This window comes from Panulirus ornatus, chromosome 2 (assembly GCF_036320965.1).
Source record: "Panulirus ornatus isolate Po-2019 chromosome 2, ASM3632096v1, whole genome shotgun sequence".
Lineage (NCBI taxonomy): Eukaryota > Metazoa > Arthropoda > Malacostraca > Decapoda > Palinuridae > Panulirus > Panulirus ornatus.
Genome location: NC_092225.1, coordinates 27,837,942 through 27,852,484, shown reverse-complemented (window position 1 = coordinate 27,852,484; position 14,543 = coordinate 27,837,942). Strand labels below are relative to the sequence as shown.

The following is a 14,543-nucleotide window of genomic DNA, read 5'->3' as shown; positions in this document are numbered from 1 at the left end:
TTGTTTGCCTATTGCTCCTATGAGCCTTTTTTTTTTTTTACATGATGCTCTTAGTTGCATGTTTTTGTTTGTTGCTCATGATGCCTGTTTTTTGTGTTACCTGTTGCTATTACATGCATGTTTTTATTTATGTGTTAAAAGAATAATGAAAGAGGACAATATTGTAAAAATACTTTCCATTTAATTCAGTATAGAAAAATGCAACATGAGAAAAAAATGTACAAAATTTGGTTATGTCCACTACAACATAAAATAATTACATGTACTAAAGCTCAACCTCTCAAGATATGAAAAGAATTAAAGTACTTTTCTGGTAAACAATTATGATAACCTTAGGTTCATAAACAAAGAAAAAGTCTGATTACTTGACTTTCAGGTGCTTGATTATTTCAGCTATCCAACAGCATTTGTCAAAGTCAGCTGAATACCATTTACTCATCAAAATTCCAGTTATCTGACTCTTGAACCCTTAACTAAAACTTTTACACTGGCTACTGGAGGCACTGATCCTCAAGCACTCAAGTCACTTTTGTTTACACTTTCAGAATCCTTTAAATTGTTTTTCAGGGACTGCTCTCACTGGTACTGGAGAACCCAACTTAAATGGCACTTCACAGGATGCTTCACATCACAGTAATGACATTCAAGAAATAGGGTACACACTCAAAATGACATTATCAATTCACAATGGCAACAGTTTTGTTAAAAAACAATATATTTGGTTTCCCTTGTATTTAACTTTTTCTTTAATAATGTAATACTTTAAGATGCTGTAAGCTTTCAGCAATAATGCATTTCATAAGGACAAGAAAAACAATTTTCGATATGTATTTCACAAGCAATGGCAAAAAACAATTGGATTCCCATTCAACCTGTTGGCAGTGAGAGCTTGTACTTAAAAACATCTGTGACCCAATGCGCTCTCTGAACATAGTCATCTTGTTGTTTCATGTATTAAAAGAAAATTATAACATGGGATCAAATATCTCAATGTGTTAATAAGCAAATGAGACTAGCTTCTGGAAAAGAATGCCAGCCAGGATATTCAAGAACAGAGAACAATAAGACTGCTCCAGGGATTATAGCCACCAAAGATCACAATGCTTAAGCTTGGAGGGAATTTTAATGGAGATTTTATTTTCTTTCAGAAAATCCCAAGGCTGTTAAAAGATGTCAGGGCTATGAAAAAGTTTGCATTACCAGTGATGGCAACAACTGCTGAATTAAGACAGTTCAGGGGAAAACAAAGACAAAAAATCACTCCATCTCAAATCAATCCAGCAGCACATCAACTCGTTATTACCACCTTTGTTTGGCACATCTAATAAATTCCATGTGCATTATTTGAGATAAAGTAACTGCCGCTGAATAAGATAATAGAGGGGTGACATAGACAGGCCTACTGCACCTCCCTGTAACACTAACTCCACCCTATCCCAATCCAGGTGCATGTCAACCATATCTTTTTTCTATTTAAGTATCCAATTAAATTTCATCTGTAGCACTTCTGATACTATGATAGCTACTGCATCCGTCCGATAACTAGGGGTAATGTACATAAACCTAGTCCACTGCACAATAACGCTAACTCCACCCCATCCCCACTTCAACAGCACCATAAGTCCTCATCACCTTTTTTTCCACCAAGAATTCACTAAATATGAAATAAATTCAGTCAACAGTGTGGTACACCGGTGGTAAGCTGAGCTGTTTCTGGTACAGTACATACATAAGAGATATATTGGGAAAGTTTTACTTATCACCCTATACACATGGGTTTCAATTCCATGTTAAACTATGGATTACTAAAGCAATAAGTTTCCAGGAATGTAACTCATTTGTTAAGAAGGGCTCAGTGGTACTGAATTTTTCCTCTAAGGCTCAGTCATATGTTCCTGAAGCTACCTCACTAACGTGGGAAATGGCGAATATGTATTAAAAAAAGTAAGAATATATATACACACTATCCCTTCATGATTCAGTTAAAAGCAGTGAAAGTGAAGAGACAGTTTCACTGGGGAGCAGTTAAAAAGAAAAAGGAACATGTTTTCAACTGTAAATTAACATTATGAAATGCGGTAAAAAGATGAGTCTGGAATCAATTTATTCAATGAGTTTGACATAGGTAAGCCAACTTTTGTGGAGTCTCCTCCACTTCACCTATACTAACATTGCAAGACCTAAAGAAGAACCTAAATATCGTTTTTATTGAGCATGTACACTATAATGTATTGCATTATCAATCTATCTAGATTTTTCTCCATCTTAATTCCTCAATATTTCTTATATAAAGTCCTGCATTGTAAAAAATTCCAGGTATCTACACGACTTTTCCAATCATCACCTTACTTCAGGTCCCAACTTGGTTAGATAATTAAGACTTTCACTTCATCCCAAAAACAGATAAATAATTTTCATCCTTGTATTTTATTTATATTCCTAATCAGTACAACTGCAGCTACATACAAAAAGAAGCCCTTAACAAAACTATGTATTTCACAGAAGCAACTTTGAGCATTCACAAAATTGTGGCTGCAACTACTTCAGAAAATACTACTACAAGTTCAAACAAGGTTGACACAATCTGCTTTAGATTTACCTGTAGATGTAATTTTAACAAACAAAATCAGATTTATCAAAAGACTGAATCGTTCATATATAGCTATCATGCCAAAGCAACCAATAAAACTGTTTGTAGGGTCATAAACATAGTATGATATGCATGTAATATTATCTGATTCTGGGAAAATGATTCTACAAACTCTGCACAGTATTGAAAAAAAAAAAAAGCTTTCAGCTCTCAACATCCAAAAATATTTCCAGTTCTTCATTAATTTCAAGCATAGCTTGAAGTTTCTTTTCAAATTCCATACATCTCTGTTTCTCACTGGTAATATCACTAAGCAGTTTAGATGGGACTTTCTTAACTTTTGTTCGCTCAACTTGGAGTTGATCTTCCTTATCAGGCTTACGTTTCCTTGAGCCTGGTGGCCAATTTTCCTTCACAAACTCCTCCCATAATGACTCTGAAGTATCACAAGCTGTCCACCAAGAACGTGGGCAAATGAAGGACTCCAACTTTTTGGGCTGGTAAAACACGGGGATACTGCTTAACCCCGACACCTTGTATGATACGCAAGCATACACTAATTCTGTCCAAGGAAGCTGCAATACATGAACCTGCCAATCAGAGCAGTCCTCACTATCACAATCATGCTCAGGCCTTAAAACTTTCAGTGTACCAGAAAGAAGGGAATTCAGGTGAGAAACAAGCCCAACCCCATCATCAGAGGGGCCAGAGACTTTGGCGACATAGGCATGCAGAACGTTGGTAATATTTGTCCAACTCATGATTCCTTCTAAACATAGGTCTGGTAGTTTTAGATCATTAAGTATATCAAGTACATGCCTGGCATCTGTACTATTCCATGTTGGTGGAGGTACCTGCCTCATATGGCTCAACTCTGGTGGTGGCCACTCAAGTCTTTGTAGGTCTTTATCTTCTATCACTTCAATAAGGTGATCAATGACCTTGTTGTAAAGATCAATTTGTACAGATGGAGGGATTGGGGATTTCCCATCCTGAACTCTCTCATTCTGCATTCGGAGAGCAGGTTCCAAAAATCTTTTTGAAATATAACCAAAGAAAAAATTATTCATGTGAGCTGAAACTAATCTTATCTCTTTGCTTTGCTGCTTCCAAAAATCAAGCAGGAGTGATTGAAGCTTTTGAGATGTTTCAGGTCGTAACAAATCTTCTTCCATCACAGTCCATCCACTGGAGTCACATGGCTGACAGCCATAAAATATTGTACAATATGATACCATGGGCATCATCATTAACAGATCCTGCATCTTGCAGTACTCTGGGTCATGTTTGTCCACACATGATGTAACAAACAAGAAAGCAGAAGTTCCCCTAACATCCTCAGCAGACAAAGAGTCAACTGACACTTCCCGCAAAACCCATGCATACTCTAATCCACTCTTTTTAGAAATAAAACTAGAGCAATTGTACAGTGGTTCCTGAGTATCATTATTTTCCTTATCACCTAGCTTTGATCTTAACCAGCGCAAAACTGTGGAACTGGTGGAGTTAGTTGTACAAACTAAAACTTTAAAGTACTGACTTATCAAATTGTGTGATGGTAGGACCTTTTCTTCTTTCATGATAAGATATTGAAAAAATAATGGGTACCACGCACATTTTTTCTCGAGCTGGTTCTTGACGTTCAATTTCTCTAAGTTCTTTGTGATGTTAGATTCCAGCTCAAACAGCTGCAAAGCTGATCTATTCTCATTCTTGTTTCTAGGATAACCCCAACCAAAGGCTTCATTTTGTTGCACAATGGATAAGTGTGAGCAGTTTGCGGGGAACATCTCCTGGGAATGCTTCTTTCTTCGTGCCTTCAAGACCTGCATTCGCCACTTCTGAAAGTACTCACCCATCTTTCTGAAAAGAATCTTCTGTTGAAAGTCTTTAATTCTTACTTCTTGTTCTACAGTTATCTCTTCAATTACCTCTTCACTAAGTTTTGTTATCTGTTCCATTATGACTTCACTAATGCATAAATAAGGCAGTTCTTTCATCAACTCTTCCAAAATCACATGCATTTCAACTTCTTGGACAGATTCTTCACAGATTTGTCTGATAAATCCATCAACAAACTCACGAATAAAATTATTGTGAATGGCAGTGGCTACAGAATGATACATCTCCTCTAAATATCTACGCTCTCTCTCCTCCTCTTCCTTTTGCTTTCTTAACATTTCTTGTTCTTCTTCTTCAACTTCACCGATTCCTTCACAACTTACATTTCTAACTTCTATCTGAACACCTTCTTCCAAAAGTTCATGACTAATATCAAGCAAAGACTTCTCCAAAAATTCATGCTTGAACATTTCTACACATTCTGTGCTAACTTGTGTAATAAATTCCTCCAAGACACTTGATTCAATTAGTTTATAAATTTCTTTCACATGGACCAATAACTCATCATTTTGCTGTCTTTCTGGTTGCTGAACCAGGTGAGATGAATCCAGCATATCAACATTTTTATTAGTTTTTTCACCTTTTTGGTCAGAGGCATCCTTGTCCATAGGTTTAAGGTAACCCTGGTCATCAAAACTGTTATGGGGGACGTGTGTGTGTAAAGGATTGTCAGGAATAGGTCCACCTTGGATTATTTCCCCCACTGAACATGTTAGCTTTGCCTCCACTAGTTTCATGGGTCTTATCAATGGTGGTATCTCTTCAGGATGATGAATAAATGCACACCTGTCCAAAACAACATTTTGCTTCACTAAACTGATCCCATGGCACCTCAAAAAAGTAACTGCATCAGACTCATCTTCAAAACCAAGTGTTTTTATAATAGTCTGTAGGGGAACTGTCTGTGTTGTTTTAGTAGGAATATAAGCTCTAATCAAAGTGTTAAGAGCTTTAGAGCGCACCTGCCTGAAGTATCTGTGCAGGAGGCACCCCTGCAAGTAAGTGGCCCCTCTGATGAGCTTATAGAACTTAACATAATTATTTGTTGTTAAAGCAAGAACAACTCTGAGAGCAAATTGGACATGACTAGATTTTTGAACTTCCTCTCTATACTGAGAATACTGGGTCACAATGGTCTCTCCATGATTTAGATTTAAGAGCATTTCATATGCTCTGAACTCAGCCTCTGTATCAAAATATTCTCCCTTTTCTCCTAAGTCATGGTAGAGCTCCTTCAAAGTCTGCAAGCTCTTGGTAAGGTGTTCTGTATTCATCTTAGCATCAAAAAGATCTGGTGGTTCCTGGCATAAACGTACAGCTGCATAAATATGAAAGCGAGTGCATCTTTCCATGATGACTACAGCCACAGCATCTATCAACTGCTGCTGCATCAGATCATTACGAATTGCTCTTGTCCTGTTCCACAGATAGTTGTACCAAACATCCAACTCAACATCTTCATCATCACCTCGATTTATTATATTGCATATCAAGAAATCCATTGTCCTCAGCAAAACTGGGCCTGGTCTAAGTTCATGTGGCAGAGGGACATCTTTGTCAGCACTACTCCTGAAAAACTTTTTAATAGCAAGTCTTGGATCAAGGACCCCATTTGTCATCTCATAGGAGCTGAGGTCATTTTGGACATCACGCATATAACGTTCAAATTCAGGACACATGTCTGAGCAAGTGGCTGCCAAGTACACTGCCTTCTTTAAGTCTGATGTTCGTGTCCTTTCATTACGCAAATATTTGTCTCGAGCCTTGAGGATCAAGTATTTGTCATAGTTATTATGTGCCTGAGATTCAAGTATGGTCTTCAAATCTTTACCTTCAAAAGATATTGTTGATTCTTTCTTTTCTCTTGCTGGGGATATAGGTCGGGTTTGTTTCTTCTTACTGGAGCTACTCTTGTCATCAACACTCAAATGTACAGTCTTATGGGGTTTAGCCCTAACTGCGAAGAGCTTTTTAGATTTTGATAGTTCATCAGCTGGGCGCTCATGAGTCATATAAGTGTCACGATCACAGAATTCATTCATGGTTTTGTCTCTACTTTTAACTGCTTTTGCTGGGGGTGCGGGATGACTCTGCTTCTTCTTACTAGAGCTAATCTTATCAACACTCGTGTGCATCGCCTTGTGGGGCTTGGTCCGATTAATGAAGTGCTTTGTTGATTTCAATGTTTCATTAGTGGGGCGTTCTAGAGGTGTATAAGGATCAAGATCACTAGACTGGTGACTCTGTTGCAAAGTTTTTATTGCTTTCTTCTTTGACAACATAGCATCAGAATTACTCTCCTCACTTTTACGACGTGCTGGAGTACCATAAAAAATCCTAACCTCTGGTAGTATTGGATGAATCTTTTTTCCCTTTTTCTTGGCTTTAGATGCTGCATGGTGGTTGCTATACTGTACTGTTGCCTGGTTCACTTTACTATTAAGCATGATTCTTTTCACTTCCCCAAATTTCCCAAAGTGCCTTTTCAGGATCTCCTTGTCCATGCAGCTATCTGGTATAAGAGCAATTATGATTTTGGTTAAATCCTTTTTGTGGTATTCTGGTGAACTCCCGCTAGATTCTTGTATGTCACCCTTTTCGAACAGTTCTGGTATAATTTCTGGCTTGATAATGGAAGCAGGTATGGGCTCTAGTGCAGCTTCGTATGATTTGTGATCTACCACAGCAACACTTTCTTTGTTGTCTTCAAGTTTATCAAAGAGAGTTTTCTTTTTTGGTTTAATGTGTGTTTTGCCAGAGGATTCAGTTCTGGTGGCAGAAGACTCATCAGTTCCACATAATTCTTGATGAATGTTAAATGAACCAGAGGAGGAGACATTAAAAAGATTTGAGGAAGATACAGACTCTGCTGAAGACACAGTCCTACTTTCATGGATAGTACTTTTAGGCTGAGAGCTGTTTCCAAAAGTTACTGAAGCAGAGAATGCTGGAACACTACCAAATATCTGCATACGTGAGGACTCTACAGCTTTCCCTCCAAATATGCTAGAAGATGAAGTAGTAATGGGCTGGGTCTCTGTTACACTTACTGCTGAGGAACTACTGACCACGCCACCAAAGAGACTGGGTGCGGAAGTGGTTGATGAGTGAGATGTTCCAAACGTAGCTGCATCTACTGAAGATGGCAGGGTTACCTGAAGTATGGATGTCTTACCCTGTTCACCTTCTGTCTTCTGAAGTTGTAATCCTTCTGCAGTATCTCCTGTAGTTCCTCCAAATAACTTGGGTGTTGATGAAAAACTTGAAACAGTGCCCCCAAATATGTTTTCACTTGTATTGGACGAATCATTATTGATGACTCTACTGAAAGGATTAGATACCAAAAAAGGGCTAGATATTCCTCTAGACACTGTTGGGCCTATCTTTTCTTCGTCAAGCACCCGGAATGGTGGTCCTGTCTCAGTTTTAGGTCCAAATGTTCCTGGTAGGTGGGACGCAGTACCATTACCAAAGACTCTTGAGGTCTCATGTTTCCCTATTCCAGGTCCACCAAAAGGTTTTGAAAAATTCCCTAGGAGTTCTTGTGCTGGCAAGGGCACACTGGGAAAAATATTAGAGCTCACTGAAGTGCTAGTAGATGAACCCGGTTGTTGGCTCACATGTACTGCTGAAACTGATGTTATTCCTCCACACACTGTAGGAAGGGGCTGGTCAGTTGTGTCAGTTTTAGCATCATTCTGGGTGGCTGAGGCAAAGGCAGAATTTGTTGATGTTGATGAAACCAAGGAAAGCTGGAAGGGGTTGGTGGGGATATGCTTCTCACTGTTTCTGTTGGCCATCACTCTGATCCTGACATCTCCTGCAAGAGATGATAACATTACAGACAGATTATGGGAATCATGAAACTGACTTAGCATGCATGTCAGTAATGACACCCACAACTTTGTCTCACTAAAATTAAATACGTTAAACTTAATATCTTTTACCGAAATGCCCAGTATACCCACCCCTTTATACATTTAGCATAATGTATTTTTGCACTAATTTACCTTCTCAGTCTCAATGTACATTTGAATATGAGCACACTCAATATGAAAATGACCCAAAGTTCCCATTGTTTTAAGGTGCCAAGAGTTTCTGGGGTTCTGTTAACTCTGATGCCATGGGTAGGGGAGGCTCCCACAATAGCAATATCAAAACATCTCAAGACACTAGCTCTTCTAGAACTGATTCTTTTTCAAATCAATTCATTCTACTTATTTTTTTTCAGTTCAGTACCACCCAGTTCTACTACCTCACCTACCCCAAGGAATTAACAACTTTATGACATTTCAATTAATTCTTTCTCATCTCTAACAATAATGTACATTCATATCTCAAATTCAAAGGAGGAGCATGGGCTGATTTCGATATCCACATACCTGTTGCATGCCTCACTGACCTTGAATTTCAAAAGTTCTGTCATCTGGCTCAAGATCTGTCTGTTAACTACCAGCACTTTTCTGATTCAGCACTCCCAAATCTAAAAACTCCACAACATCTCCATTCCTGCCATCAGTCTGCGACTTCCTATCATCCTCAAATAAAGGTCCTCTCCTTTGGAAACTTATTGTGCACCACAAGGACTAGCTGAAATCCTCCTACATTGAAACTGTTGGGGGAAGCCTTTACATTTTTTATTTCTTACATTATCTTCTACCATACTAATGTTCAAGACTGTTTGGACCACTCCTCCAATCTTCTATTTACCTATTCTATCTAATCACTCCAGGACCCCTATCTGAAAGGCAGAGTCCGACAGCAACCTCAAACACTCAACAAGTTCACAATGAAACAAAGATCCTTCTAATACAATCCCACCTCAATATGCATGGCATCAATCTATGCAATGGCACTAGACCTGTCCCACCCAAACCACTCTATAACTGACTACCAACCCCAAGTACTATAGAAATAAAAACCTTACCCCTGCCTCACATTTCATTAACCTGTGCCCATAGGTCACCCACCCTCAACAAAAAGAAGACAAATAAAACACATACCAATTAAACAATTCAACAAGTACTAGACAACTGACCTCCCAACTCAGTCTTAAACTCCAACCCATCAGACATACACCTAACAGAAACCACTATGACTGTGTCATAACGATTAATACATGTTGCGCACCGATAATTTTTTACCAAATATACATTCTTATTTTATCATGTGACATCATAAGTAATATGAATCTGGATCCAGAAGTGCCAGTACAATTGGACGAGATTCAATACTATGTTTTCTGTTCCCTGTATCAAAATACTGGAGAGACTGACTGGCAGTTATTTTCATTTCAAATGTGAAAAAAAATAAATCTATATTTCTGGCCTGATTACCTGTCTTTCCAGCCAAGGAACGTGAGCATCCCTACAGTGACTGGATAAGCCTACAGCTATATCACACTTTACAAGACCACATTTCACTTATTTCATCTCTGTTAGCACATCATTCATTTGCTCCAACATCTAGGGTAAGATCATTTGGGTGTTTTTTGCTTCACAAACTCAATAAAGTTCGGTGGATCTCTTTAAAGTCATGCACCACCTCCCCACTCTAAATCAATCTTATAAAATGTAAGAAGTGCATTTTATCAAAATCCATGTTATTTCTGAGGTGCCATAAACTGATACTTTACTACAAATTTCATTGGTTGACCAAGTCTCTTACAGGATGGCTGACACTATGTCTCCTATGCTTACAGACACTTAGGCCCCAATCACTACTTCATTCCCAAATATTTACAAGCACTTCAGCCCTTCTTATCACTCTTAAGCCTTTATCAACCAAAACTTCGACCCAGCTTCCGTTACCTTAAATATAAGAAAAAATAAAATGAGTATAAGATTTCAGTATGATATTTGTGGTATTATATATATTCAGTAGTTTATCATTAGTGATCTAAGCCCTACAGATCTGCACCCATCCTTATTAGCAATACAATCATTAAATGATAAGACAATCAACAACAGCTTGTGTGATTCATGTAATTTAAAAAGAAAAAATTGACATATCAGCCCAGCAATTCAGCCCACCTTTATTATGAACATACATAGCTTATTCAATGATTTCTTGAACTTCAATGGTCAATACATACATTAACAACTACGAATATATGGTCATCTTAGTCAGTCTTGGTCCATCCTTATGAACATAATTACGTTCAGTGACGAGATGATAATTGACAGTTTGTTCACTGATCTAGTCAACAAATGCTGATACAACTAATATAATAAACTTATCATTATCATACTTAATCGCCGTCTCCCGCGTCAGCAAGTTAAGTTTACATTTCCGACCAGTCTTTAATCATTAAAAATGCATAGTCTTTGGTTTCCACATTTAATGTTATTATTATCATGTAACCCTAAATCTTCCCTATCTCTCATGACCCTATCACCAACAATTAATATTGAAAGATAATTTCATGAAGTAGTAGAGCAAAATGCCTCACTCATATAATACCTTGCAGTAGCAATAAAGATTCCCTAAAAGTAACATTATATCAAACCCATAAAAGTGGCCTCGGTACACTAGGAAATTACCCAAATGTCGCTATGAAACTATGAACAGTGTCCAAACAACGAATCAATGGAGAAAAATGGTACAGGATTATTTATATATAAAGGAACAATAACTGGAGTAGGGGCCGAAGTGTCAGGTCGGTAGGGGAGGGTAGAAAATTAATAACGGTTGAAGTATATCAGTTAGGGTCGAAGTACATGGCATCATCCCAACAACAGCCACTGAATAATATAACAGGGCGTGCTGGGTGTGGGGAGCTCCATGCTGAGCACGGTATACCTTTGAAACCTACTGTGCAGTCTCTTCTCCAGCCTAGAATATGATGACGCCCAACTATTCCCTTATCTCCAATTTAAGATGCTGTCCCTTAACGCTTCAGGCTTATCTATTTCCCCACACTCATATGCTCTTTTTTTATTACCTTTCCGTACCTGGCTTTGGTTTAGGGTATTCCAAAATTTCAGGTGATTACCGTTTCCTGGTTACTCTCGTCTCCCCATCTCTGCCTAAGCCAATTGCGTTTAAAGGTGCTATATAATTGTGCTTCGCTGACGTCGTCGGCCGAACACTTCCACTGTAACTGAAGCTCTTCGTTCTTTCCTTGATTTTCCAGTGTAATTGTGGCGTCAAAAAGTTTCACCCAACAGTCGTAAGGTCTGTTTTGTTATTGTTTATTTAGACCTTGATTTGACGCTGTTGTCTCTCTCTCTCTCTCTCTTTCCCAACCTTCCGTACGGATCTTGTTTTCATTCGAATTCTATTCTTTATTTAGTTATTTTTTTCATGTATCTTTGCAGTTTGTTTGAACGAAGAGCTTCACTTAGTGAAATTTAGAGTTTTATGACTGCGTGCCCATCCTTCATAGTCCTGCAGAGCTGATGTATTTGGGTATTACGTTAAATGGAGATATGCAATCTGGCACTGTGACTACCCATGCGTTTGTTACTAATTACGCTACCGTTGATGGACACCGGTATGTCTACTTGTCTCTTACAACACTTTGTATGTGTCATGATGGTGGCTTTTATTATAAAGTGTGCTATTACTTACTTGTACAGTAAGGGGAAGGGGTTCTTGTATCATCGGGGGGGAAGGGGGTCATTCTCTTAAACTTTCCTTCCTATAAAAAAAATGTCATTACTTCTGGATAAGCTATACTGTCTGCAGTTTTATCACATTTAATTCCCTTCCGTCGCAGCTCTGACACTATGATTTTTGTTATATATATATTTGACTTTTCAGGCTTAATTTCATTTCTCGCTTGCTTCTGTCTGGACGTCTCTTGAATGCCATTGGTCCAATGTCGACATTATCAAACTGGTTTAGAAACTTTATGGTTGTGATCAATTTCTTTACTCTTCTTTTTCTTAACCTTCCTAATGATTTGCTAACTGCCAAGTTTCCTTCACGGGTGCAACTTGAACTGGTGTGCGTGTAACCATCATTTCATTCGTTGGGAGAAAAAAAATATATATGCATTGAAATAGAGCATCTACGGTGATAATCTTGAGTACATACTATAAGCGCCTTTGACATGAATCTGAAAATAATAATCACATTAACTAAGTCACAGTTACTCACAGGACCAGTTTATAAAGTCCTGGTTTTACCCGGTCCCTGCAGCCCATGGCTGCGCTACTTCTAGTAGTAGGAAAATATGAACTTTGCAGTGTATAACCTCAAGGAGGCGTGTCGTAGAAGGCGACTAAAAGGGGAGGGAGCGGGGGGGTCTGGAAATCTTCCCCTCTCTTTTTTTTTTTTTCCAAAAGAAGGAACGGAGAAGGGGGCCGGGTGAGGATGTTTCCTCAGAGGCCTAGTCCTCTGTTCTTAACGCTACCTCGCTGAGGCGGGAAATGGCGAATAGTATGAAAAATATATATATATATATATATATATATATATATATATATATATATATATATATATATATATATATATATATATATATATATTTTTTTTTTTTTTTGTCGCTGTCTCCCGCGTTTGCGAGGTAGCGATATATATATATATATATATATATATATATATATATATATATATATATATATATATATATATACACACAATCACCATTGGAGAGAGAAAACTAGAAGAGTACCTTCGTGTATTACAGCTATATGAGGATGTAATAAAATACCTATGTTCGCTTTGACTCTGGTGTTGAATAATGGATACGGGAAGCACCTGCCTATACACAAATCTAGGATGGAGGAATGAATGTAACAAAACGGAAAAAAAAATATATGAATGAAGCCATTCGGAGGTTCGAACTCGGTATCTCCCGATTAGCAGTCGGGTGCGTAATCCACTGCTCCACAGGGCAAAATCAAGAATTATAAGACAAAAAAAGAGATATTTGAGCTAATTCTTTAAATCGGTTGTATGACTGCGTGAGTGACATTATACACTGTAGGCCAGGGTTCGATCCCCAGCAGACAGTATGTTTGGTAGCACTTGACAAGTCGGTCATGACTGCATTTGATTTGTTTATTTCAAAGTCAAAATCGTGTGTGTGTGTGTGTGTGTGTGTGTGTGTGTGTGTTGGTGATCGCCCAATACTGACATCAAATATCGACACTATTTCTTAATAACACAAAAACGTCTGACTTGTTTATTTTTTAACATAACAAACCCAGAAGAGAAAGACGTTGAATATTTTCCCGATAGATCTTCGTTACGTTGAACGTATACACGTCGAAAATGGCAAGCATCTTTCTGTGATCCTAGTTTAGTGAGGGGGAAAGGGCACAGTAGCGAAGATGGGACTGAAGTGAAGAAGAAGAGGAGTCTAGGAACAGAATACGATGTTAATTCGATTCAACGCCGCCACTACTGTAAGGCCGGACCCTTTGAACTACGTCAAAAATGGTCCTTGGAAAATATGATGCGGTAAATATAATGGTGCTGGCGCCCACGGAGTTATAGTGAAGATGATGAAATTGCCGTGAACGTATGGAGTACCCGTTTAATGACACACTGTGTCGTGACGAGGGTGTGTGGTCAAGTGTAAGGCGTCAGAGAAGAAATAAACACTCGGAGATGAAGGAGTAATGAGGGTATAGGTAGATATAGATTAATATAGGTAGATATAGATTAATATAGGTAGATATAAATTAATCCAAAGCACCACGCATACTCTATGGTCTGCCTGCCGTAGTATTTTTCGTAATTTTCGTTACCGTTCACTAACCGAGTGGCGTGTCAGTGCGTGCGGGCGTGGGTGGTGGCGTGTCATTGCGTGCGGGCGTGGGTGGTGGCGTGTCATTGCGTGCGGGCGTGGGTGGTGGCGTGTCATTGCGTGCGGGCGTGGGTGGTGGCGTGTCAGTGCGTGCGGGCGTGGGTGGTGGCGTGTCATTGCGTGCGGTCGTGGGTGGTGGCGTGTCAGTGCGTGCGGTCGTGGGTGGTGGTATGTGTCAGTGCGTGCGGTCGTGGGTGGTGGTGTGTCAGTGCGTGCGGTCGTGGGTGGTGGTGCGTGTCAGTGCGTGCGGTCGTGGGTGGTGGTGTGTCAGTGCGTGCGGTCGTGGGTGGT

At 38.9% G+C, this 14,543-nt stretch overlaps 1 protein-coding gene across 3 annotated transcripts in view; it reads right to left on the bottom strand.

The window, feature by feature from the left end:
* Positions 1–159: 159 nt before the first annotated feature.
* xmas (RRM_XMAS2 and SAC3_GANP domain-containing protein xmas) overlaps positions 160–14,543 on the bottom strand; it is a 52,265-nt gene continuing 37,881 nt past the window's right edge. The window contains exons 1-2 of one of the 3 annotated variants that reach the window (XM_071672900.1): positions 11,436–11,711; positions 160–8,312 (exon numbers count right to left, since the gene is read on the bottom strand). In XM_071672900.1, coding sequence (XP_071529001.1) covers positions 2,794–8,292 — 5,499 coding nt within the window. In that variant the 5' untranslated portion in view covers positions 8,293–8,312; positions 11,436–11,711 and the 3' untranslated portion in view covers positions 160–2,793. Of the gene's footprint in view, positions 8,313–11,435; positions 11,712–14,543 lie in introns of those variants that run through there. The other 2 variants (XM_071672891.1, XM_071672880.1) reach the window with 2 other exon arrangements.